Genomic DNA, 27,704 nt, shown 5'->3' with positions numbered 1-27,704 from the left:
GCTCTCACACTACGTTTCCGTGTAGAGGAGAGGTAACTCTCAATTCATGGCATCTCCACGGGGTTCTTGTTCTCATCTTCCGTAATCTCTTCTCCCTCTCCGGCCCTTGGTCTCCGGATCTCGCCCTCTCCCTCCCCCTTCCGGCCGCCCCAAAACCCTAAGTTTTGCTCTATTCGGATCAGTTCTTTTTCTTTATTCTTGATCTTGATCCGCCGAGATGGCCTACAGCGATAGGATGACGACCTTCGAGGATTCGGAGAAGGAGAGCGAGTACGGATATGTACGCAAGGTATCGCTTCTGGACTCGTATTTGTTCTTTTCCCGCTACTTGGATCAGATTTGATGGAGTTTGTATGGTTTGCTGGATTCGAGTTTTTGCAAGTCGAGATGTATTTAGGGATTTTCCTGTTTTCATATATGATCGGAACATATTCAATTTCTTTCGCGTCCATTTCGACTGAGTTTTAAACATAATGGATTTTATAAGATCAAAATTTTTACCTGATTTGGCCTGATCAAAATTATCTGGTCATCAAACTGTTAGATTTTCCGTGGAGTAGTGTTTGCCAAGTGCCTAGTAGCCACGCTTTTGTATCATGATTTATGTTGATTTTTTGAAAGTTGTTTTCCCCCTCCTCCCACATTATCGGTCTCGATACAAACTGTGTGATTGTACTCTAGTATGTTTTGCTTGAGGGCGAGATGGGGATTCTTTTGCTAAATATGTATACTTTGGTTGTTGCAGCATACTTTTATGTTTTTTTCCACTCAGCCTTCATGTCAAGGGAGATTTTTTGTCACGTGGTTCGATTGATTCAGTATAGAGCCATTATATACTTCTTGAGAGAAAAGTTCATTTGTTGGCATAATTCTCTTAATCACCAAACAATCTGCATAAACTTGGGATCTATATGAGAAAGACATGCCTTCTGTTAGGTCTTTAACCCCGAATGTCCAAATCAACCAAAAAAAATGATTGCATTTATGCATGTTTATCAGTTTAAATTCCATCCTGCTATAATAAAGATAAGTTTTTCTGCCTCCCCTTTCACTGATAACATTCTCCTGTGTTCCCTCTGACTTTAATCATTAGATGGAAAAAATGGCCCAAATATATTTGAGAGATACTCTGTGCGAAGAGGATCATTGTACTTAGACTGTTGCTAATTGCTATCATCATTTTCTTAAAAAAAATATATGCCTTTTATTATATTAAAAGCAAATGAAATTTTAGATTAAACTTCTTAATTTGATAGTAAAATTAAAGATCTGCTAAATGGTAGCCACTGCAGTTGGGTGGAATGAGTGTGAACATTAACTTCTGTGGCCAAGGGCTATGTACATGAATTGAAACTTTTGCTATATCCCAAAACTTAGTATGAGTACTAGGAACACTTAAATGCATTTTCAAACATTTGCCATTTGCCCAGTTGAGACCCTTCCACCATGTTCTTTTGGTTGTGAACATTTCTATGGTGAACACACCCTAAGAACTAAAACATTTTGCTATGTCCCAAAATCAAGTATTACTGTTAGTTGCATTTAAATACATCTTCAAACATTTTGCTGTTTTCCCAATTGAGCCCAGTCCACCACATTCTTATATCTGATTTTGGAAACCAGATCTCACCCTCCTCATGACATCCGCTCATAAGACTGATTCTTGTTATAAGTAATGATAGAAGAACTGAAATTCCTTTTTTAAAGGTTAAATTAATGAATGAACAACTGGTTTGTTCATGTAGCTTTATAGAAGCTTTGATGAATGAAAGGCTTTAGACTAAACAAAGTGTATCTATCAAGAAGCACTTTGACAAACTAAGATATGAGTTCTCTTGTTTGTGGTCATGATAGCTTCTTTCAAGTGCCAAACGACCAACCATGTCTATTTAAATGGATTTTTTCCATCTCATTAACACCTTATCATACTTTTCCCCTTTGTAATAACATGCCCTTGAGGGAAAAGAACTTAAATTAACTAGGATGGTTTTGGCATGTGCAACAAGGGCTTTAGGAGATTTCATTGAGAGGAGTTGTAAGATGTGTGCCTCAAATTTTGGAAATGGAGGGGGTGACATAAGGTAATTAGGTTATAAATTTTCTAAAAGGGAAGAATTTTGCACTAGTATATGAAGTGCCTTTCAAAGAATGAATGGAGAAGAGGCATCTGCAAAGTGGACCTCACATACTTAGGCAAGGGTTGTTATTTGTCAGAAGTTGTGGTTGTGCACAAGCTCTTTACATCTTCGGCGACACTTTTCGATTGAAAACTTGGTCCTTGCTCATCTAGCTTTTTTAAAAGTTTAAATCTTCCTTCTTATAGTTGGAATATTTCTTGCATCCAAATAGGTGTATGCTGACCATGAGATATGGTGTTTGATATATCACTATTAGGATCAAATGATCCATTTGGAGGTACAGATATACCTTATCCTTTAATAGTGTCTTCAGAACATTACTTTTGAGTCCTGTATCCAATTGTGAAATATCTGTTCCCTGACTGTTACTGAGACATGAGCCTACATCTTCCATTAACAAAAAGTTTTATCTTTAGCTAAATGTCTTGAGACCAGCTCTTATTTGGATTTCCACTTGGTTATATCAGGATGCAAAGGATTCTTGGTTATTCCTGTTTCACCCATGAATCGTATTTTCATATCATGTTTGCTAGCAGGTGTTTTTTTGATTTGTTTTAATATGACTAAAGTTGAGATTATTTGCCAAGGTCTGCAACCTTAGTACCAGATACCGTATCGGTTCGGTACGTTATGGTAGGGTATGCATTCTATATCGAAATAGCTTTCTAGCCATTTTTATCAATTTTTATTTCGGTACGCCTCATATAGGTTGGTATGCCTTGGTACATGTTAGTATGCTTCGGTATGGGTCGATACGTACCTCGATATACCTTGGTACGGAACTTGTACTGGCTCAAAGTTAAGTTTTGTACTGGTTTCCTTCTAGTACGATACGGAATGCTCCGCACTGGGTGGTATGATAGACCATGCTATCTGCTTATTGAAATGTTTTCATCAAAATATGTCTTTCTATTCATATACTGGATTTCTTTTTTGAATGCCATACATAAAATAGAAATATACTATCCTAAATATTTGTTAAAAAAAGAAGTCTAGATGTCCTACTTAGTTTTCTTCAACATCAACGTTTGTCGGCATCAACTTGCTGGTTTGATCTCCAAACTTATTCAAATGTTTTTTGTTGGTGGATTGTCCTTTGCCAGTATGCAACTTCATATGAAGTAGTATCTTAGTTGTAGCTGATCTTTACCACAGTTTTTTCCTTGTCAAATTTATGAATCGTTGTAGGAAACATTGGGCTCAACTGAACCATGACGAATCTATTTATTCAACTACAATATCTTTTCCAACACCATAAATAAAAGATTTCTGTGCAATATGACCACACTTGCAGGGGCATATATAGAAACATTAATCTATAGTTTCAAATTCATAGTAGTCTCCAAACCAACAAAAAATTTTATTTCCAATTCTTTTAGTTTTAAAGCTTCAAACACTGTTTCTGTAAACTGTTATTTAGAAGAGGGCAATAAGTCAAAAAAATGTTAGACTAATTGCTAGAGAGTACGGGCTTGTGAATAGACTCCAAACCAACAAAATTTTTTATTTTCAATCATGGTCTGCTGTACCAGTCCATACCGGCTGGTACAGGCCGGTACGTACCGGTCCGGCCTGGGACTGGTACCAGATCAGCGTGAAATCTAGTACCGGTAGCTTATTGTTGGAGAACCGGTATGGAACCGGTACAGACTGGTACAGACCGGTACGGAACCGGTATGGGACGGGTACGTACCGGTCTGGACTGCCACCGGTACCGATATAGTGGACCTTGTTTCCAATTCTTTTAGTTTTAAAGCTTCAAATACTGTTTCCTGTAAACTGTTATTTAGAAGAGGGCAACAAGTCAAAAAAATGTTAGACTAATTGCTAGAGAGTACGGGCTTGTGAAATGTTGCAGCATTCCTATGTCAACTGGGCAATAGAATATGTCAACTGGGCAATAGAATTTGTTTCATATTATGGGAAAAAAGGCTCTATTCTTTGGCTACTGCAAATTTTTCTTTTTTTAGACCTGTGTTGCATTAATCCTCTCCTTGCTATTGCATGTCAACAATCCCAATTAGTTTGGAGTTCCAAAATGGTCTTTTTATCATGCTCAACTCTATCATTGACCCATTGAGTATGCTTTTATTTAATATTTGGAAGTAGGACTTCCATTTCCTTGACTGCAACATGTTGATTTTGGAACTGAGCCTTTGTATGTAATTTGACTGACTCTTCCTTGAAAATTTGCAGGTATCTGGGCCAGTTGTCGTGGCAGATGGAATGGGAGGTGCTGCCATGTATGAATTGGTTCGTGTTGGTCATGATAACCTTATTGGTGAGATTATTCGGTTGGAGGGAGATTCAGCTACCATTCAGGGTACAGGGTTGATGGACCTTTAATCATATCCTTAGTTTTTTGTGTATCTTATAACATCTTTCTTTCTGCTGTTGTTCTTGTTGAATCAATTTGATTTAGTACATGATGGTACATGAGAACTTCAGAGTTGCTGTAACATGTACATTGTTGCTTGTATTTCAGTTTATGAAGAAACTGCTGGTTTGACGGTAAATGACCCTGTTTTGCGAACTCATAAGGTATATATTCTGGGACGTCTTTCATGAAATCTATATCGATTGATTATATCATGTTCCTTTTTATGAGGTTGATGGTTTTTCTGCAGCCTCTTTCTGTGGAGCTGGGGCCTGGTATTTTGGGCAATATTTTTGATGGGATTCAGGTTTGCCTATGAACTTAAGAATAATTGAAGTACATTTTGGCTTATATAATTTGCACGTTTCTACTTAATTAGCAGCTTATATTGATGAGACTTGTTTATTGTTGAGAGTTATATGGTGCAGCGGCAGTTTGACCATATATCTCAATTTCCTGTGTCTCAAAAACTATTTGGCTATTTGTATGTCTTGTAGGTTGTTGTTGTTAGTTCAGACGATTCACTTATTCCAACATCATGTTTTAGATGCCTAATGTGGTTCAACTATCATGCAGTGATTCAGTTTTAATAAGTGATTACCTAACAGCACACTTCTTTATTCTTCTTTAAAACAGCGGCCTCTAAAAACTATTGCTTTAAAGTCTGGTGATGTTTACATTCCTCGTGGTGTTTCTGTCCCTGCCCTTGACAAAGATATATTGTGGGAATTTGAGCCTAAGAAATTAGGTGAGTTGACTGAGTCATTTCAATCATTGGACTGTTGGCAGCTATTTTGTAGAGTCCAGAAGCTTGATCTTTTCTTGCACTTGTTGCAGCTGTTGGAGATCTTCTTACTGGTGGGGATTTATATGCTGTACGTTATGCAACATTGAACATGCCTTTTCTTTTTTAAAATTTGTGATGGATACTCTTCTAATTGATATTCGAAAAACTTTTAACTTTCTTTTTTTCAGTTCTATAGAGATCGTAATATTGATTATTTACTATGCAGACTGTTTTTGAAAACACTTTAATGCAACACCATGTTGCACTTCCACCGGGTTCCATGGGCAGGATCACTTATGTTGCCCCTGCAGGTCATTACAGCCTGAGGGTCTGTGAGCAGTTTTCCCTGCTTTTGAATTTTAAGTCTATTCATCTTTATTGGGCAAGCTTGTTTGGTTTTTCATCATCTGTTTTGCTTCCTGTATCTTTACTGTTGCATGATTTATTCAGGATACAGTTCTTGAGCTCGAGTTTCAAGGTGTCAAAAAGCAATTCACAATGCTTCAGGTTAATATCTTGTTTATTTTTCAAAGTTTGATTTTCTTTTAGCATTATGCCAAATTATTTCCAGGTTTACATAAGGCCATTTTATGCAGACTTGGCCAGTGCGTACACCGAGGCCTGTTGCAGGAAAGCTTGCTGCTGATACACCTTTGTTGACAGGGCAGGTAAAAATGAAATATACTTTTAATGGATCTCTGTTATTATTGACCCCATTTTTTTCTTGCGTATTCCTTCCTCTCTTTCAATTTTCTGAATTGTGTAATTGGTCTTCAGCGTGTACTTGATGCCCTTTTCCCCTCTGTTCTTGGAGGCACTTGTGCGATACCTGGAGCATTTGGTTGTGGAAAAACAGTTATCAGTCAGGCACTCTCAAAGGTGACCATATTTTGAATGATAATTCCTTTTTTATTATTTTTCTGTTTAAATGTGATTTTTCACTTCTTTTTGTCGCCTCATCCCCCTCATCCAGTACTCTAATTCTGACACGGTGGTTTATGTGGGTTGTGGAGAAAGAGGAAATGAAATGGCTGAGGTTTGTGCTCCCACCTCTCCAGTTATCAGTCCTTCCCGTTTTAGTCTTGTTGGATATATAATGTTTATCACTATTCTAGGTGCTTATGGATTTCCCCCAATTGACGATGACATTGCCTGATGGCCGTGAAGAATCTGTGATGAAACGGACTACACTTGTGGCTAATACTTCCAATATGCCTGTGGCTGCTCGAGAGGCATCTATTTACACAGGTATCTGTTCTAATCTTTGCACCCAGATGCAAATGATGGACTATTTGTATCAAGGTATGCCTATTGTACCGAACTAGGCGGTATAGGGCGTATCATACCGGTTTGATACCGATACACGGTTAGGGGAGAGGAGCGTACGGTTAGGGGAGAGGAGCGTACGCCGAACCAGCCCCCATACTAGGCCTACTGACACATTAGCAGGGTGGCACTGGTATGGGGCCCAGTACTGAAATGGCGTACCTTGATTTGTATGTTCAAAATCAGGAGAGAGTTAAACATATGCTTGGTTGAATTAAGAGAGAGAGGCAACATAAGCAAATTGGAGCTGAATACTCTTAGCCAGATTGCCTCTATTAGCCATTGCATGCAGGAACAAAACAACCATGTGTAGGGCTCTTAACTAGGCCTGCCAATTCATTGAAATTAGTTCAGATTGAGTCTTTTCCAAATCTGATTTGAAAATTTAAAAGCCAGAGCCCAGCCAACAACCAGGTGGATTGGAGAGAAAGCTACCTGAACCCAATCCAGTCTCATTGATGGTTAGGGGTTGGGGATGGGAGTAAGGGCAGGGATGAGGAAGACAATGACGGAGTGGGGTGTTGGTTTAGGGTGTGAATTCAGGGCCATGAGGTGGTTGGGCTGGTTGGTTTTGTGTGGGTGGTCGGTATTGCGGCAGAGGGCTGCAGGGCTACGGTGAAGGCATGGAGGGTAGTGGAGTGAGAGGGAAAAGGAGGGCAAGGCAGCCAGTGCTGGTTTGGGTTGGGAGAAGGTGATTGGACCTGTTGGAAGGAGGGGTAGGGTGGAGGAGATGGAGACATCGTGGGTTGTGAGAGAAGAGGACATGGAAATGATATTATACAGGTTTTGATATTCAAATATGTGATATAATTGTTATATTATTTAATATGTATTAATATCATGTGGTAAGATAATTGGGTCAGGTCATTATGAGATTGCTTGACCCAGCCTGACTTCAGTCCTATAGAAATTTTAGATTATCCACTCATCCTTAAGTTGGATCACTATTAGATCACTCGAGTCAAAGATATTGAACTGATTCAGCTTAAATCTGATCAGATTCTAGTCAGAAACAATTAATTGACAGGCCTACACATAAATTAGACTGATATAGACATGTGAGATTTTTTGTTTTGCTAGTCATGTTTGAAGATAATTGCATAGTTGATTTTATTGCATAAATTGTACTGCTTAGGGAATGCTATCATTTTTGACTATTGAATTTTCTAAGTAGGCGTTGTTAGAAGATCTGATGTATCTCTAACTTGATAATATCCTGTTGAATTTTGGTTATTTTCCTTCTCTTGATAATCACTAATTGGCTGGATTGAGATGACTCTAGTACTTATTTGCTATAATTTTTTAATTTTGTCTCTTCTCCTTCAATTGACTGTCACTCATTCTCATAGGCATGACCATGAGTGCTCCTGCATAGTTGATTTATAATTGTAAACTCGGGTTATGCAGTGTGGTTCTATCTGGACATTTTGCAATGGCTCATGTTGAAGCAAATGCACCTAGAAATTTGAACTTTTATACAAAGCCATACTGTAAATCCTGATATGCCAGAGCAAATATGTAATAGAGTGCATGCTATCTTATCGGTGCCTCTTTTAGATTTATTTATACTTGTGTTAGGCCCTGTTTGGAGGAGCTGTTAGTAGTAGAGCTTTTGGAAGTAGAGCTGTTGGAAGTAGAGCGTTTATAAAAAGCTGTTTGTTGTTTGGTAACTATATTTCTAAAGTGCTGTGGTACTTTAACATGTGTTTGGTAAACAAATTGAGAAGTACTTTTGTGTGACAAAATGACCATAAATGACATTACTAGTATTATATAACATAGCATAATAAAATATAATATGTATTAATACATAAATATATGATATAGTATAATATTAATGTAATATAATATAATATTATTATAATATAGTAATATAACATTATGTATTATAGAATAATAATTTAATATAATATTAAATTATTTAACATAACATATCAATGTATTATGATATAATGTAATATAATATTATATTTATAGTATAATATAATAATAAATATATAAAATATTATAATTATTAGTGTAAATTAATTTTTCATCCTTCTAATGATCATTTATCTTTCTATCAAATTTTCTAGCTAGATGATAAAATTGGTTAAATAATTATTAATATTTTTATTTATTTATTTATTTAGATCAAATTATTTGCCACTCACTCATTATTTTACTTTTTAATTTATTTATTTATTATTTTATTTCATTGAAATATAGAGGGTCGCCGGCCATGGGTGGTGGCCGGCATGGTGGCTGCCACCGTGGGCAGCCACGAGCTTCAAAAAAAAAAAGAAGGAACAGAGGCGGCGGCGTTGAGAGGAAGAAGAAGATAGAGAGGGAGGGAGAGGATGGGTGAGAGAGGAAGAGGCGGGATGAGAGTTTTGGGGGGAAAAAGTGTGATTTAAATGGCGGTATTTTGGTCCAAAAAACAGCTTTCCGACAAAGCTGAAAACAGCGTTTTCAGAAAGCTCCAAATTGGAGCTTCTCCCCAAAAGCTGTTTTTAGCTTCCCGCAAAAGCTGAAACAGTTTTTCGAAAATTTTACTAAACACCATTTTTTATCTAAAAGTACTTTTGAAGGGTCAGGAAGTACTTTTTGGCCCTCCAAAAGCTCCACCAAAGGTCTTGTTTGGGGGAGCTGTAGGTAGTAGAGCTTTTGAAAGTAGAGCTGTTGGAAGTAGAGCTGTCTGAAGCAGAGCGTTTATAAAAAGCTGTTTGCTGTTTGGTAACTACATTTCTAAAGTGCTGTGACACTTTAACATATGTTTGGTAAATAAACTAAGAAAGTACTTTTGTGTGACAAAATGACTATAAAGGATATTAGCAGTATTATACAACAGAGCATAATAAAATGTAATATGTATTAATACATAAATATATGATATAGTATAATATTAATGTAATGTAATATAATATTATTATAATATAGTACTATAACATTATGTATTATAGAATAATAACATAACATATCAATGTATTATGATATAATATAATATAATATTATATTTATAGTATAATACAATAATAAATATATAAAATATTATAATTATTAGTGTAAATTAATTTTTCATCCTTCTAATGACTATTTATCTCTCTAACAAATTTTCTAACTAGGTGATAAAATTGGTTAACTAATTACTAATATTTTTATATATTTATTTATTTATTTATTTAGATCAAATTATTTGCTACTCACTCATTATTTTTCTTTTTATTTTATTTATTTATTTATTATTTTATTTCATTGAAATATAGAGGGGTCGCCGGCCATGGGTGGTGGTCGGCATGGTGGCTGCCACCATGGGCAGAGCTCCCAAAACAAAAAAAAAAAAGAAAAAAAAAAGAAGAAGAAGAAGGAATAGAGGCGGCGACGTTGAGAGGAAGAAGAAGATAGAGAGGGGGAGGGAGAGGATGGGCGAGAGAGAAAGAGGCAGGATGAGGATTTTGGGGAAAAAAAGTGTGATTTAAATGAGGGTATTTTGGTCCAAAAAACAGTTTCCTGACAAAACTGAAAACAACGTTTTCGAAAAGCTCCAAATTGGAACTTCTCCTCAAAAACTGTTTTCAGTTTTCTGCAAAAGCTGAAACAGCTTTCCGAAAATTTTATTAAACACCATTTTTTATCTAAAAATACTTTTGGAGAGTCAGAAAGTGCTTTTTGGCCCTCCAAAAGCTCCCCCAAACAGGGCCTTAGTATTCTTTTGATAGTGTGAAAATTAACAGAAAAAGAAAAGGATCAAATGGAAGATTTTGATCAGGGAAAGACACAATCTTCTCCCAGTCTACGCACAGCGAATACTTATTTTCTCTTTTTAAGTTTCTTTGATAGCATTCACAGAGCCTTCTTAAGATGCATGCAATTTTTTTTGTCAACATTAACATAATCAACCATCCAGCCTAGTTTTCTTAGGCTCACTTTTTCATTGCCAGCAGCCAAACAGGGCTTTAAAAATCGAAGCATTAGAGTAGAATGGGATTTGGTGCACACGAGAATATTATGTTTTATAATGTTTCTTAATATATGGACCATTTTAGCTATGTTCCCATATTCGATATCAGTGCATGCGCCAGTTATAGTTTCATTCCTCAGATCACATGAAGACATCATTGTGCCTCGAAGAACTTTCTTTTGCAAGTTATCTTTATTCTGAAGCTTATATGAACATTTATTATGCAATCTTAAATTGTGATCCTATGGTTTTACATTTCCCGGAAAATGCATTTCCTTACGTCCAATAACCTTGGTTGTATTCAGGAATTACCATTGCCGAATACTTTAGAGACATGGGCTACAATGTTAGCATGATGGCTGATTCTACCTCTCGCTGGGCAGAAGCATTGCGTGAAATATCAGGTCGACTGGTAATTATCGTCAGATTTTCTTGTCGTGATAGATCTCTCTCTCTCTCTCTCTCTCAGCTGATGTATTCTATTTTACAGTAGTGAGGAACTGAAGGTAGGCAATCTGGGTTCTAGATCTTTTTCTTAATGTCTTTGATCTCTTAATGTCATTGGAGAACATCTTTGTAGACTGCGAAGCAGTAGCGATCCAACTTCATAAACGGCATTTAGTGGGTTGCTAGGAAAATATAGATGATTGAAGCTGCGATACAAATTGTTCTTGTATATGGAGGAGTGCTATGGATATATGTATAGACCATCTTATTGTGATTTTTAAAAGGATCGTAAACAAATAATTAACTAGCCAAGTCAAACAGGAAACTGCTAGTTAATGCAGAATGTGACAGTTTTCATCAAGAAAATTTTTTCTTAGGGAGTTGTTTAAGCAATATATATCCCATCTCAAGTAGTGTCTTGTCTTCTATGTAGCCTTTTGAGTTTACCTACTCTAAAAGGAAAAAAAATAGTGCATCATTAACTCTGTAACTTATGGTAACCATATTCCGTTGACAGGCTGAAATGCCAGCAGATAGTGGTTATCCTGCTTATCTTGCAGCACGTCTAGCATCCTTCTATGAACGTGCTGGTAAAGTGAAATGCCTTGGTGGTCCAGATCGAACCGGCAGTGTAACAATTGTTGGTGCTGTTTCCCCTCCTGGTGGTGACTTTTCAGACCCAGTGACATCTGCAACCCTCGGCATTGTTCAGGTAAAAGGAACTGCTGTTGTCTTAAGATATGAGCTTTTCCGCTTCTGCTTTTGTTAATCCTGAATTATTTGTCCATTTCTTTGTCAACTTGATTTACAGGTATTCTGGGGGCTGGATAAGAAGCTTGCTCAGCGAAAACATTTTCCATCAGTGAATTGGCTTATATCATATTCAAAGTACTCAAAGGTTTGCTAATGCACCATACTATTTATGATGTGGATTGTTATTTGGAAGTATGATTCTCTTGTTTGCTAGAGAGACTGGAACAACAAAAGAAAAAAGTGAGAAGAATATGCAGACTTTAGTGAGGATTTCTGCCAATATGACACTAAAACCAAGTAGTCAGCAACAGTAGTTTCTGTTCTCCCTCCATTACTATTAGTTGGAGCACTTTTTCCATGCAAGTTTTTATATGTATGGTCTAATTGCTGTTTCTCATAGTGCACTCACTAGCACATACAAGTGAGACACTATTTTAGCCAATTTAATTTCAACTGTCCATTATATTATGTACTGCAGGCCCTAGAATCTTTCTATGAGAAATTTGATCCAGATTTTATTGACATTAGAACAAAAGCCCGTGAGGTATTGCAGAGAGAGGATGATCTGAATGAAATTGTCCAGGTAACCTTTCTTTCCATCTTGACTAATCTTGATGGCTTGCCATTTTTAAGTATGTTCATCTCTTTACTTATTTTGAATCCTCTTGGTAACTCATTAAGGCCTCATTTGGTAAAGCTTTTGGAGGGCCTAAAAACACCTTTTGGCCCTCCAAAAGTACTTTTGGATGATATAGTGACGTTTGGTAAAAAATTAGAAAGTTATTTTTGCTTTACCAGAAAGTTGAAAAGGTCTACTTAGGAAAAGCTCTATTTTAGAACTTTTTTTCAAAAGTGCTTTCTGACCAATGTTGGAAAGCTGTTTTGATTTTAATAAATTTTTTTTGATGACTAAAATGCACATTAACAAATTTTATGATTACATATTATATCATATCATAATATATTATTATACTATAAATATAATATAATATAATAATAAACTTAAAATATATTAGGTTGTATTATATTATATTATTATATGAAAATAGTATAATATATTGTATTACTGTAGTAATACATAATTATAATATAACATATTATTACAATCATAATTTTACATTATTTTTATAATAATAATTATTATATTATTGTAATATACGATATTATTATTATAATAATATTATAATATACGATTAATGATATAAAAGATATTATATGATTATAATATAATAACATTATATTATTATCAAATATATAATCATATTTAATAATAATATAATATAATCTATTATTATATTAGATTTTAATCGATTATACTATATTATATATTATGTTATAATTATAATAATATTGTACTATTAATATTAATAATATTAATAATAGTAACAATACTAAGAATAGTAATAATACCAATAATAGTAATAATACTGCCAAGAATAGTAATAATATTAATAATAGTAATAGTACTCCAAATAGTAACAATACTAAAAATAATAACAATACTAAAAATAGCATCACTACTAAAAATAGCAAAAATACTAAAAAATAGCAACACTACTAAAAATAGAAAAATACTAAAAATTGCAATACTACTATTAATAGTAATAATACTAAAATACTAATAATAGTAACAATACTAAAATACTAATAATAGTAACAATACTAAAATAATAATAATATTAAAAATAATACTAATAAAAGTACTAATAATAATCATAATACTAATAATAGTGATATTACTAATACTCATAATAGTAATAATACTAATAATAGTAATAGTATATATTATATATGTGTCCATATATATATGTGTGTGTGTGTGTGAATATATATATATATATATATATATATCAATATATTTTTACAGATAGATATCTATATAGATGTACATATATATATATATATGTATATATGTATGTATGTGTGTGTGTGTATGTATATATGTATTATATATAAATGTATATATGTACAAATATGTAGATATACATATGTACAAATATGTAGATATATATATATTACAATCATATTTTTATATTATTATTATTATTATAATAATAGTTATATTATGATAATATACTATATTACTATTATAATAATATTATAATGTACGATTAATAATATAAATGATAATATATTAGATTAAATTATATTATATTCTATAATATTAGAATATTATAATAATATTATTTTATTATTAAGTATATATAATAATATTTAATAATAATATAATATAATTAATTATTAGATTAGAATCTAATCCGTTATATGATATTATATTGCGGTATTATATTATAATATTGTAATAATATATTATATATTTTGTTATAATTATAATAATATTATATTATATTGTAATAATATTGTTCTATTAATAATACATTACTATATCATATCATATTATGTTATATTATTATGCTGTAGTATTCAATATTATATTACACTATATAATATTAATATTGTACATTATAATAATATTTTAATATATAATAATATAAATATTATATATTATTATACTCAACTATGCAATACTATACAATATCTTTTATTGTCATTTTATCATACTTGTTGGGGGAATAAGATTTTTCCCCCAAGTGACACAAATGCCCCCAAGAAGCCGCACAATCGCCGACCCTGAACAGCCGAAGTCGGCGTCCGACCTCGGAACGCCCGACCTCAAGACATCCGACCTAGGAAAATCTTGATGCTCAAGGTCTACCCTTGTCAGCCACCTACTACGGCCGTACTCCTCCGAGGTCCAACTGAGGACCATACTCTGCCACTGCTTCAGCATTTATTGCGCATGGCCGCTGTAACCCTCCGGTTCACTCCACCATTAATGCGGATCTCCGGCTTACTCTACAATTAATGTGGATCTCTGGCTTACTCCACCATTAATGCGGATCTCCGGCTTACTCCACAATTAATGCGCATGGCTCCTGACATCTACGGATCCTCGGCTCTCCACGGCAAGTTAGCCCAGCAGAGTCTGGTCAACCATGATAAGTCTCTGATCTCGGCCATACCTCCGACACCAATGCAATGATTCGCCTGGTAGCGTACTGGCTCGGGTCGTACGACGCCCTCACCGCCTACATCAGCACAATGATTCGCCTGACCGTGCGCCGACCTGAGCCACATGCCGAGCCGTACTGTGGCCTCGCCCTGTTACATCACAGGTAAACCGACCCCCACCTATAAAAGGGAGCCTTGGCTTCTCAGGAGGGGGTTGGGAAAATTATACGCTCTACAAACGCTTTATCTCCTCTTCAACACTATTTGCCCCCTCCCTGACTTGAGCGTCGGAGGGCCGGCGCCGGAAAACCCGGCCACCGGTTTGTCTGCAGGCACCCAGACGGAGGACGCCGCCCGCTGACGGATCGCTGCCCCGCTGTGAGGACCTCCTGCTCCCTCTCTCCAGCCACCCCAGACGGAGGACGCCGCCCGCCGACTGGTCGCCGCCCCGCCGTGGTGACCCGCAGCTCCCTCTCCCGCGACCGAAGATTGCCCCCGGGTCCAATTTCCAGCAACAGTTGGCGCTAGAGGAAGGGCCCGAGTAGCAGTCATGAAGTTGAGAAGTAAGGGAGCCTCCAACGTCTCCCGGCGTCCCCCGCAAAGTCCTGGACGCTCCGTCCAGAATTCTCCAACTCCGGCTGACCCAGTTCCTCAGGTCCAGCCGGAACAGTTCAATGCCCTAGTACAGCAAGTCCAGGCCCTGGCCGCCGCCGTTCAGGGCCTGCGACGCGAGGAAGCTTTACCAACGCTTCCCCCGCGGGCCCAGGTCCCGCCGGAATTTCTTCCCAACGGCCCGGTTCTCCCCGGCCAGAATCTACATGGCTCCTCCAGAGCCAATAACGAAGAACGGACTTTCCCCCAGAGAGAGCTACCGGGGGAGGATCTCAACAGAAGACTCCAGCCTTCTGAGGCTGAGTCAGCCCCGGACCGCCGTGAGCCGGCGCAAACCGCGGCGACAATCCCGCGGGTGGGGGAGCTCGACAGAAAGGTTGAGCACTTGGAGCGCCAAATTGCAGCGCTCCACAGTAAGAAGGCGAGGCAGGAGGGAGACTTTGAGTTCACTACCAAGTCCCCCTTCTCCTGCCGGATCGAGGATGAGCCGGTCCCCGCAAGGTTCAAAATGCCTCAGGTGGAGCCCTACAGCGGAATCACCGACCCTCTCGACCACTTGGAGAGCTATCGGGCCCTCATGGCCCTACAAGGGTCCTCGGAGGCCATACTTTGCAAGGCCTTCCCAGCAACCCTCCGAGGGACTGCTTGGCTTTGGTTTTCTGGACTGAAGCCGAACACGGTGTCCTCTTTTGAGCAACTCGGCAGGCAGTTCGCCACCAACTTTGCTGCCAGCCGGCGCCAGCGACGGACGTCAGACTCCCTTCTCGACATCAAACAGAAAGAGGGGGAGTCCCTCAAGGAATACCTGGACCGCTTCACCGCCGCCACATGGGAGGTTCGCGAGCTAGACCAGTCGATAGCCATGTCGGCTCTGAAGACTGGGGTTCGCTCCTACCGATTCCTCTTCTCCATCGAGAAGAGCTTTCCGGCCGACTTCACCGAAATGTTGGCCCGGGCCCGGAAGTATGCCAAGGCCGAGGAGGCAGTTGCCTCTAGGCGGGGAGCAATTGAGCCCGCCTCTAAGAAGCAGAAGAAGCGCCGCGAGGAGCGCGACCGACAAAGGAGCCGATCCCCCCGTCGAAAGAAGAATCTCCCCAGACTGAGGAGCCCGCCCTGTCAGCAGGGGCGACCTCAGCAGAGGACCCCTCCTCGACCGAGGTCCCCACCACGGCCTCGGATGTACCCGGGGAGGTACGAGAACTATACACCCGTCAACGCCCCCCGGGCCGAGATCCTGATGGAAATCGAGGGTCGGGACTTCTTCCGACCCCCGCCGCCTATGCGAGACACGGGATTTTTCCGTAATCCCAGGAAGTACTGTCGCTTCCACCGAGACCGTGGGCACGACACGGAGGACTGCTTCCAGCTCCGGGACGAGATAGAAGCACTCATCCGTCGAGGAGTACTCAATCGGTTCGTGAGAAACCGGCGCGAGGAAAGGAGGCCGGCGGAGGATGTCGTACCAACCGAAAATCCGGACGACAACAGGCCCATTGCCGGCACCATCAACATGATTGGAAGGGCCTCAGCAGGAGCAGCCGCCCCGGGAACACCCCCGAAACGCCCACGCACTGATGAAGTCATCTCGTTCTCGGACGAGGACTTAGAAGGGGTCGAGACCCCTCACGATGACGCTGTGGTCATCTCAATGATTGTAAATAAGTTTGATGTAAAGCGTGTCCTAGTTGACAATGGAAGCTCAGCCAACATTTTGTATTATCATGCCTACCAAAAAATGGGGTTGACAGAAGGACATCTCCGGAGGATCAACGCCCCACTGGTCGGGTTCACCGGAGATTCGGTCCCGGTCGAAGGTGAGACCAGCTTCCTTGTCACAGTTGGCCTCGCCCCCCGGGAGAGTACTGTGAGGACGGACTTCCTGGTGGTCCGACTGCCCTCGGTCTACAACGCCATCCTTGGGCGGCCAGGGCTGAATGCCCTTCGAGCCGTAGTTTCAACCCACCATCTGCTCATGCGGTTCCCCACCGGCCAAGGAGTAGGCGAGGTCCGAGGAGACCAACTAGTCGCCAAGCAATGCTACACGGCGGCCCACGGAGTAAAGCAACCGACCGAGGCGACAATTCAGCCAACGGGCCCTTCATTGCCCATAGAAACCCTCGATGCGAGGGACACCCTCTGGAAAAAGCAAGTAGAGCCCGGTGAGCTTCTTGTTCAAGTTCCACTAAAAGAAAATTTTTCCGAGCTAACCGTGCAGGTCGGCTCCGGCCTCGGCACCCGCGAGAGGGATCGCCTCGTCAGCTTCCTGCGGGACAATGCTGACGTCTTCGCCTGGTCGCCTGCGGACGTGCCGGGAATTGACCCTGAGGTCATGGTTCACCGACTCTAGGTGAGGCCAACCAACAGGCCTGTAAAGCAGAAGAAAAGGGGCTCCGCCCCAGAACGGCAACGTGCTGCGGCCGAGGAGGTGGACAAACTCCTCGGAGCCGGCTTCATCCGGGAGGTCTCCTACCCGGACTGGCTCGCCAACGTAGTCCTCGTAAAGAAGGCCAACGAGAAATGGCGTATGTGCGTGGACTACACCGACCTGAACAAGGCCTGCCCGAAAGACAGCTTTTTCCTTCCAAGCATCGATCAGCTCGTCGACTCTACTTCAGGGCACCAACTGCTAACTTTTATGGACGCCTTTTCAGGGTACAATCAAATCCGAATGGCGCCAGAAGACGAGGAGAAGACGGCCTTCATCACCGATAAGGGCACCTACTGCTACAAGGTGATGCCCTTTGGCCTGAAAAACGCTGGGGCCACCTATCAGAGACTGGTCAGCCAAATTTTCAAAGACCAGATCGGCCGAAATATGGAAGTCTACGTGGACGACATGCTGGTGAAAAGCCGAGCGGCGGAACACCACATAGCCGATCTCGACGAGACATTCGCCAAGCTCAGAAGATACAAAATGAAGCTCAACCCGGCGAAATGTGCGTTCTGGGTCACCTCGGGCAAGTTCCTGGGTTTCATAGTGACCCAGCGCGGAATTGAAGCCAACCCGGAGAAAATCCGGGCACTGCGAGAGATGTCGCCTCCGAAGACAGTTAAGGAGGTGCAACGGCTCGCAGGGCGAGTTGCCGCCTTGGGAAGGTTCGTCTCTCGATCAGCCGAGCGCTGCCTTCCTTTCTTCAAGAGCCTCAAACGGCCGAAAGACTTCCGGTGGTCAGAAGAATGCCAGCGAGCCTTTGAAGAGCTCCGGAGCCTTCTGGCCTCTCCCCCGCTGCTCGCCAAGCCCCAGAAGGGCGAGGTCCTTTATTTATACTTGTCCGTCTCCCCAGCTGCAGTGAGCTCAGTCCTCGTCCGGGAAGAGGACAAGCTCCAAAAGCCGGTCTATTACACCAGCCGGGTTCTCAGGGATGCTGAGACCCGATATTCTAAACTTGAGAAGACCATCTTCGCTCTCATCATCTCGGCTTGGAGACTCAGGCCTTACTTCCAAGCCCACACAATAGCTATATTGACCGACCAGCCTATGAAGCAAATATTGCAAAGGTCGGATCGTGCGGGGAGGATCGCCAAATGGGCGGTTGAGCTCGGGGAATTTGACCTCGAGTATCGGCCCAGGCCGGCTATCAAGGCCCAAATACTCGCCGACTTCATCGTGGAGTGTACTCTGCCGGACGACCCCGAGTTGCCACCCGTATCCGCGGAGGAAGCCCCGAGGCAGCCATGGGTCCTGCACTCGGACGGGTCTTCAACCTCGGGGGGTAGCGGAGCCGGACTCATCCTCACCAGTCCAGACGGAGTAGTGGCCGAGCAAGCCTTGCGCCTCGAATTTCCGGCCTCGAACAATGAGGCCGAGTATGAGGCTCTCATCGCCGGGCTCAAGCTGGCGAAAGAACTGAAAGTGGAAGACCTGACGGCCTTCAGCGACTCCCAGCTGGTAGTGAACCAGATCCAAGGAGACTTTGAAGCTAAAGAGCCATCCATGCAAAAGTATCTCCAAAAGGTGCGGGAACTTACGTCTGCCCTGAATTCTTTCAATATTCAGTACATTCCCAGGGCGGAAAACTTCAGGGCAGACCAGCTGTCCAAATTGGCAACCTCCCGCATGAGCGAGCTTCCCAAGGGAACAACGCTCGAGTATCTCCAGATCCCCAGCACGGAGGAACCCGAGCCCACCATGTGCATCGACTCCGAGCCAAGCTGGATCGATGGGCTCGTCTGCTACCTCCAAGACGGGACCTTACCTCATGACGAGACGGAGGCTCGCCGAATCAAGCGCCAAGCCCCCCGGTATGTCCTGTACGAGAATAGACTTTATCGTCGATCATTCACTTCTCCTCTTCTCAGATGCCTCCGCCCCTCCGAGGCGGACTATGCCCTCCGAGAGGTCCATGAAGGGATCTGCGGAAATCACATGGGGAGTCGGGCACTGGCCCACAAGATCCTGCGGCAAGGATATTACTGGCCCACACTCCAGAAGGATGCGACGGATTTCGTCCGGAAATGCGATCGGTGCCAGCGAAACGCCAATATCCAGCGCCGACCTTCGGCCCTGCTGACTTCTATCGTCGCCCCCTGGCCATTTGCCCAATGGGGGATCGACATCCTGGGGCCCTTTCCCCAAGCCTCCGGACAAAGAAAGTTCCTGGTCGTCTCCATCGACTACTTCACCAAATGGGTCGAGGCCGAACCTGTCGCCCGGATCACCGAGCAAAAGATGCGGGACTTCGTGTGGAAGTCCATAATCTGCAGATTCGGACTACCCCGTATCCTTATATCCGACAATGGTCGACAATTTGACAATGTTCATTTCAGGGAATTTTGCTCCGAGCTCGGCATTGATCACCGCTTCACCTCGGTTGCTCACCCCCAGACAAACGGGGAAACTGAGGTAACTAACCGCACTATTTTGCAGGGACTCAAGGCTAGGCTTGATCGATCCAAAGGACAGTGGGTCGAGGACTTGTACAATGTCCTTTGGGCGTACCGGACCACATTCCGACTGCCCACAGGAGAGACCCCCTTCAACCTAGCATACGGCACTGAGGCCGTCATCCCGTTGGAGATCGGCCTGCCTTCTCCAAGGGTGGAGCATTATGACCCCGACACCAATTCCTCCCAGCTCAGGAGCAACTTGGACCTCGTCGAAGAGACACGAGAGGTCGCCCGGGTTCGTATGGCAAGATACCAACAGCGAACGGTCCAATACTACAACTCCAGAGTCAAGCCCAAGCTTTTCAAAATAGGGGACCTCGTTCTCAGGAGAGCCGAGGCTTCTCAACTGACCGAGCGAGGAAAGCTCGCCCCGAATTGGGAAGGGCCGTATCAAATCGCCCGGGTACAACGACCAGGGGCATACAAATTGAAGTCCCTGGAGGGGACTCCGATCCCGCGAAGCTGGAACTCCGAGAATCTACGAATGTACCACCAATGAAACCCCTAGGGGTTCAAAACAATCAGGACAATGGACTCAGCTTCCTTTTTGCAAATAATTCTCTCATTTTGATGACTGTAATTCTCTTCTAATGTTGGGTCGTCTGTGATTCTCAGATTCTCTGGCCAAAAATCGGGATGCCCCGAGGCTCGACCGTAGAGTCCCAAACTCCCTCGACCTCGAGAAGTATCGCAGGACGACGAAACGTCGACCGGCGCAAGATTCCCTCGACTAAGGTCGGGATGCCCCGAGGATCGACCGTAGAGTCCCAAACTCCCTCGACCTCGGGACGAAGCCGTGAGGGGTGGAAAGGGTGGTTCCACCCGGGGCGCCACAAAGTGGACCCCCGGGAGCGGTCGACGATCCCCGATCCCCTGACGAACGATTCCTCGACTAAGGTCGGGATGCCCCGAGTGTCGACCGTAGAGAACCAGACTCCCTCGACCTCGGGAAGCGTCGCAGGTCGGTAGAGCGTGCCCAGACCTACCGACCTGACGAACGATTTCTCGACTAAGGTCGGGATGCCCCGAGGGTCGACCGTAGAGTCTCAAACTCCCTCGACCTCGGGACGAAGCCGTGAGGGGTGGAAAGGGTGGTTCCACCCGGGGCGCCACAAAGTGGACCCCCGGGAGCGATCGACGATCCCCGATCCCCTGACGAACGATTCCTCGACTAAGGTCGGGATGCCCCGAGTGTCGACCGTAGAGAACCAGACTCCCTCGACCTCGGGAAGCGTCGTAGGTCGGTAGAGCGTGCCCAGACCCACCGACCTGACGAACGATCCCTCGACTAAGGTCGGGATGCCCCGAGGGTCGACCGTAGAGTCTCAAACTCCCTCGACCTCGGGACGAAACCGTGAGGGGTGGAAAGGGTGGTTCCACCCGGGGCGCCACAAAGTGGACCCCCGGGAGCGGTCGACGATCCCCGATCCCCTGACGAACGATTCCTCGACTAAGGTCGGGATGCCCCGAGAGTCGACCGTAGAGTCTCAAACTCCCTCGACCTCGGGACGAAGCCGTGAGGGGTGGAAAGGGTGGTTCCACCCGGGGCGCCACAAAGTGGACCCCCGGGAGCGGTCGACGATCCCCGATCCCCTGACGAACGATTCCTCGACTAAGGTCGGGATGCCCCGAGTGTCGACCGTAGAGAACCAGACTCCCTCGACCTCGGGAAGCGTCGCAGGTCGGTAGAGCGTGCCCAGACCCACCGACCTGACGAACGATCCCTCGACTAAGGTCGGGATGCCCCGAGGGTCGACCGTAGAGTCTCAAACTCCCTCGACCTCGGGACGAAGCCGTGAGGGGTGGAAAGGGTGGTTCCACCCGGGGCGCCACAAAGTGGACCCCCGGGAGCGGTCGACGATCTCCGATCCCCTGACGAACGATTCCTCGACTAAGGTCGGGATGCCCCGAGTGTCGACCGTAGAGAACCAGACTCCCTCGACCTCGGGAAGCGTCGCAGGTCGGTAGAGCGTGCCCAGACCCACCGACCTGACGAACGATCCCTCGACTAAGGTCGGGATGCCCCGAGGGTCGACCGCTGAGTTCCAAACTCCCTCGACCTCGGGACGAAGCCGTGAGGGGTGGAAAGGGTGGTTCCACCCGGGGCGCCACAAAGTGGACCCCCGGGAGCGGTCGATGATCCCCGATCCCCGAAGCGGACAATACTTTCTGAAGCAGAGCTCTGCCATTGAACTAGCGCGCATCCTACTTCGGTAGAGCGCCCACAGGCCCGCCGACCTGACACAAGACTCCTCAACTAAGGTTGGGGCGCCCCGGGGTCCGACCAGAGGGTCTCAAGCTCCCTCGACCTCGAAAAGAACTGTAGATCAATAAAGCCTCCCCAGATCCTCTCAACTTCGGTGGGTGTCGTCGGGTCCGTGAGAAGCCCGAGCTCCCTTACAAGTCAAAATGACTCCGGAGGACGACGAGGAAGGGAAGCAACCTACTCCGCCATGTGAAACACAACTCCGAGAATGCAAGAGGTACATCCAACTCGATGCCCTCCTTGACAAATTTTATCTACATACCGCTAATCATCTAACGTTGGAGTCCTATCTCGCCCCAAAGTCGGGCTACTCCAATGGGTCGGCTTAAGACCGATCTCCTAACTACATTATGCATGCTCCGTTCGACAAGTCTCCACTCGTCAAGTCTCAACTTGAACAAAGTCTTCGTAAGTTAGGGCCCAACTCGGCCCCCATACATAGACTCCGATGTCTAGCTGAGAAAGCGGTCCCGGCCGCAAGTGCACCAGCCGAACACAGATACTAAGGCGATCTTCAGAGATTCCAGCCTTATTCACTGAAATCTCGGCAGAGTCCGAGAGCAATAACTATGAAAACCTTCGGCGATAATTCGACTATTAGCCCGCGCTCCCTACAAAGGACCCGGAAGTCAAGTTCGGAAACCCGACTAGACTCCCCCGAATAGCGGCACGAACAGACCTAGCCCGGTCCTACTCGAAGGGCTAAGGCCCGACCTCAATGCCTTGGATTTTCCTAAAGGCCGAACGTGACGACTTTCGCGATTCTAAGATCCGAGTTATAGGACTTAGAAAATTTTCTGGAAACCTAAGCTCGGAGCTCCCTTTGCTCGGAATGACTATTCATGAGCGAAGAGTCTCGATTACGGGATCGAGGCGTCGCCTCGTCGAGCCCAAGGACCCTCATCATGGGTCCGCCGCACGAAGCGATCTTGGCGATCCAAGAGACGCCACCCCCGTTACACCCGCTCCGAGAAACGTAAAGACACGAGCTCCACCATAAGTTCGCTGAATAAAGCAACCTCGAAACGCCCAAGGGCGCGGGTCTCGCCATAAACACTCCGAGAAACACGAGGGCGCGGACGAGATTCGCCCCCCAACTTTAATGATAGACTTTACTTCCCACGTCCGAGCCCGCAAGCCGCTCGAACTCGGAAGTCGGGGGGTAGTGTTGGGGGAATAAGATTTTTCCCCCAAGTGACACAAATGCCTCCAAGAAGCCGCACAATCGCCGACCCTGAACAGCCGAAGTCGGCGTCCGACCTCGGAACGCCCGACCTCAAGACATCCGACCTAGGAAAATCTTGATGCTCAAGGTCTACCCTTGTCAGCCACCTACTACGGCCGTACTCCTCCGAGGTCCAACTGAGGACCATACCCTGCCACTGCTTCAGCATTTATTGCGCATGGCCGCTGTAACCCTCCGGTTCACTCCACCATTAATGCGGATCTCCGGCTTACTCTACAATTAATGTGGATCTCCGGCTTACTCCACCATTAATGCGGATCTCCGGCTTACTCCACAATTAATGCGCATGGCTCCTGACATCTACGGATCCTCGGCTCTCCACGGCAAGTTAGCCCAGCAGAGTCTGGTCAACCATGATAAGTCTCTGATCTCGGCCATACCTCCGACACCAATGCAATGATTCGCCTGGTAGCGTACTGGCTCGGGTTGTACGACGCCCTCACCGCCGACATCAGCACAATGATTCGCCTGACCGTGCGCCGACCTGAGCCACATGCCGAGCCGTACTGTGGCCTCGCCCTGTTACATCACAGGTAAACCGACCCCCACCTATAAAAGAGAGCCTTGGCTTCTCAGGAGGGGGTTGGAAAAATTACACGCTCTACAAACGCTTTATCTCCTCTTCAACACTATTTGCCCCCTTCCTGACTTGAGCGTCGGAGGGCCGGCGCCGGAAAACCCGGCCACCGGTTTGTCTGCAGGCACCCAGACGGAGGACGCCGCCCGCTGACGGATCGCTGCCCCGCTGTGAGGACCTCCTGCTCCCTCTCTCCAGCCACCCCAGACGGAGGACGCCACCCGCCGACTGGTCGCCGCCCCGCCGTGGTGACCCGCAGCTCCCTCTCCCTCGACCGAAGATTGCCCCCGGGTCCAATTTCCAGCAACAATACTAAAAGCACTTTCTTAGTTTGGTTACCAAACATATGTTAAAGTTTTACAGTACTTTACAAATGTAGTTACCAAACAGTAAATAACTTTTAATAAAAACTCTTCTTTTAAAAGCTCTACTTCTAAAAGGTCTACTGCTAATAGCAATCCCAAACATGACCTAAATCATAAAAGGAATACAGTCCATGAGGAAGGCAATATTTCATGTTTTCCAGCATATGAAATATATAGTTACTCAAATGTTTTAGGCAACAATTTTTATTTGTGAATGCCATGTATAGGAAATGTTAACATTATTTGTGGACATTATATCTAATCGTTAACAATCAGTTTCTCCACAATTTAAATGACTTTGTAACCAAGGTTCGCTGTACCGGTCGGTACCGGTCGGTACTGAGCGTACTGTACTCGTACCGATGGATACCGGTATCGGTACACCAATATCGGTACGGTCGGTACCGAGCGTACCGTACCGTACCGACACTCGGTACGCCTATACTAGTGCGGCACCGGTACGGGGTTCGGTACCGGTACGGCGAACCTTGTTTGTAACTCTAGTATTTGATGTTTTTCTTTCATTTTGATATAGTCCATCAGCATTTGTAAAAAACTTATGTGGCAAGAAGCCCAGAATGATGAGATTATTGTTATCTTTGTACATGTCCCGGTTGGGTACAAGTTCTGTTGAGACTATAATTTGCAGCAGAATAATACTATTATCCAAAAATATTGTTCAGACATTCTTTATCTTCAGCTGTTCTATTGTCATGTAAAATCTGCTATTATTTTTGATGACACCTTTTAGACCTGTAGAGGTAAGTTTTGGATGACTGATGCTAGGTAGTGATGAGAAGTTCAAACCTGCAATCCCTTATTTTATTGCTACTGAGTTTTGCATTCCAAGTCTAATTTACCTGAAATACATGCAGCTTGTTGGTAAAGATGCATTAGCAGAAACCGATAAAATTATCCTAGAGACAGCAAAGCTTCTGAGGGAGGATTACCTTGCACAGAATGCATTTACTCCGTAAGTATACTAATTCATGATAAGCTTTATCTCTGCTGTTATATCAGTTGCTTCTGTCCCTTGTATACTACTGGTTTTGCGCAATCCCCTCATAAAAGAAACATATTGGCAATTGTGACAGATATGATAAATTCTGCCCTTTCTACAAATCAGTTTGGATGATGCGAAACATTATACATTTTAATACTCTGGCAAATCAGGTAAATCCTGAATTTATTGGTTATTTTACCTTATAAAAAATCTAATGATGATTCATTGGATGTAACGAAATCTTCCTTTTTATTCTTGATATCTTCTGATTGGATATGGCTTGCCAAATTGTTGTGAAAAGTTGTCCTAAATATCTGTCTAGAGTGTTCAGTTTGTTGTTGAAGAAGAATTAGTTGTTATGATACCTGATCTTAACAATCAACTTCTGGCTGATGCTGATGAAAAGACTTATCTACAAAATGGCTGGAGGGAAATCGTTAAATTATACTTTTACTGACTTCAATTTGTTTTATCTTCTAATGTATTTTATTGCTCCATATTTTTGAGCTATATTATTTGTTCTTTTTACATATGTGATGGTTATGGTTTTCTCTGGATCTTCTAATTTACTTCATGCAGTCGATTTGCAGGCAGTTGAGCGAGGAGCAGGTTCTGAAGGCCAGAAGATAACATACAGTGTCATCAAGCATCGTTTGGGTGACCTTTTCTACCGTCTAGTGTGAGTAACTGGCCCCTCACATTAGTTTTTTTTCCCAAAACGGCGCTTCCTCAGATTTGTAACCATTGCTTAGTGCTATCTGTCCAGTTGTCCTTCGTTTGGGACATCTGGCCAATTAGACGTGTGAAAAGTTGGTGTAGCTTGAAGTTTAAATCAGAAAATAATGCAACGACAACAGCCACCTGTTTCTGTGCGACTGTATCATGCTTTTAAATGTTAACAACTCTAATAGGAGATATTGTCAACTTTATGAAGAATCTTGGAAAATTTTGCTTCAGAGTTTGTCAGTACAAAAGTAGATGTCTTATATGGTTACTTCATGCTGATATTATTTAGATTTTTCTGTTGGTGTTGTTGCTATTCTTCTACAAGGGAGGACTGTGTTTGCTGTCTATTTTATTTGAGCACAACTACAGATTGCACTGCATATTAGAGAACAGTGAAGTTTATTACAGTTGGTCATCAGTGATAGGAAGTCGTATCTGTCTTGAGGCTTTTTAAAGGCTTATATTTCTTCATGCTTGAATTGGCATTAACATGAATGCGGTTCTCTGTTACTGCAGGTCCCAGAAATTTGAAGATCCCTCAGAAGGTGAGGAAGTTCTTGTTGACAAATTCAAGAAATTATATGACGACCTCACTGCTGGCTTCCGTAATCTGGAGGATGAAATGCGGTGATGTACCATTACATAAAATCACAGATGCAAGTGATGAGGCAGTTTTCTATACATTACCTGGTCCCTGGAAAGATTCCAGCAGTAGTCTGTTTCCTTCTTTTCTTTGTAGCAGCATGTGGTTACCCACCATGCTGCTAGTCCATGCTCCGAAGTCGCATATCTTGGACATTCTATTGTTTCAAAGATCAGCCTTTTTGTTCTTTAAGGTAGCAATGGATGAAAAAGATTGTCAGTTACATTTTCTCTTGTAATAAAAGGTGGTTATATGGATAATTTTATAACCATATTAGTCCATCTATTTGAATTGCAACCATTTTGATGGGTTGCTGGTGATGGATTTTAATATATCCCGGACTTCCAATCAGGCCCTGGTTCTGGTGAAACTAGTGTCTTGTTTGTGTCATATCTCCTTCTGGTTTATATCCAACGCCATTAAATTTCTCATCTTTGCATTGTTTCTGAACAGTCGGAATAGTGTTTAAAGTGCAAATGTTCTCCAGCAAATTGTGAATTGCTGTAATATACTTATTTACGAATTCTTCGATCCACTCTCATTTTTGCGGTGTCAAGGATCCATCATGGAACTTATGTGGTAGCGGTGGCCGGCATCAG

The 27,704-nt window shown here is 43.2% G+C and overlaps 1 protein-coding gene across 2 annotated transcripts; it reads left to right on the top strand.

Moving 5' to 3' along the window:
* Positions 1 to 27,475, top strand: LOC103707052 (V-type proton ATPase catalytic subunit A-like). Of its 2 annotated transcripts, none has more exons than XM_008791398.5 (20): positions 1 to 289; positions 4,335 to 4,461; positions 4,624 to 4,679; positions 4,766 to 4,822; positions 5,152 to 5,263; positions 5,353 to 5,390; positions 5,529 to 5,630; positions 5,753 to 5,809; positions 5,899 to 5,970; positions 6,080 to 6,181; positions 6,276 to 6,338; positions 6,418 to 6,550; positions 10,874 to 10,980; positions 11,533 to 11,727; positions 11,827 to 11,913; positions 12,247 to 12,351; positions 25,609 to 25,706; positions 25,828 to 25,906; positions 26,327 to 26,415; positions 26,979 to 27,475. In XM_008791398.5, the coding sequence occupies exons 1-20, from the start codon at positions 218 to 220 to the stop codon at positions 27,091 to 27,093; spliced, it is 1,866 nt and encodes a 621-aa protein (XP_008789620.2). In that variant the 5' UTR covers positions 1 to 217; the 3' UTR covers positions 27,094 to 27,475. The 2 variants fall into 2 exon arrangements, with proteins under 2 accessions (XP_008789620.2, XP_017698277.2); XM_017842788.4 differs by having other exon boundaries at positions 9 to 289; positions 26,316 to 26,415.
* Positions 27,476 to 27,704: the final 229 nt, after the last annotated feature.

This window comes from Phoenix dactylifera, chromosome 11 (assembly GCF_051530095.1).
Source record: "Phoenix dactylifera cultivar Ajwa chromosome 11, Ajwa_hap1_PhDact_Kaust_v1.1, whole genome shotgun sequence".
Lineage (NCBI taxonomy): Eukaryota > Viridiplantae > Streptophyta > Magnoliopsida > Arecales > Arecaceae > Phoenix > Phoenix dactylifera.
This window is presented reverse-complemented; position numbering and strand designations above follow the sequence as displayed.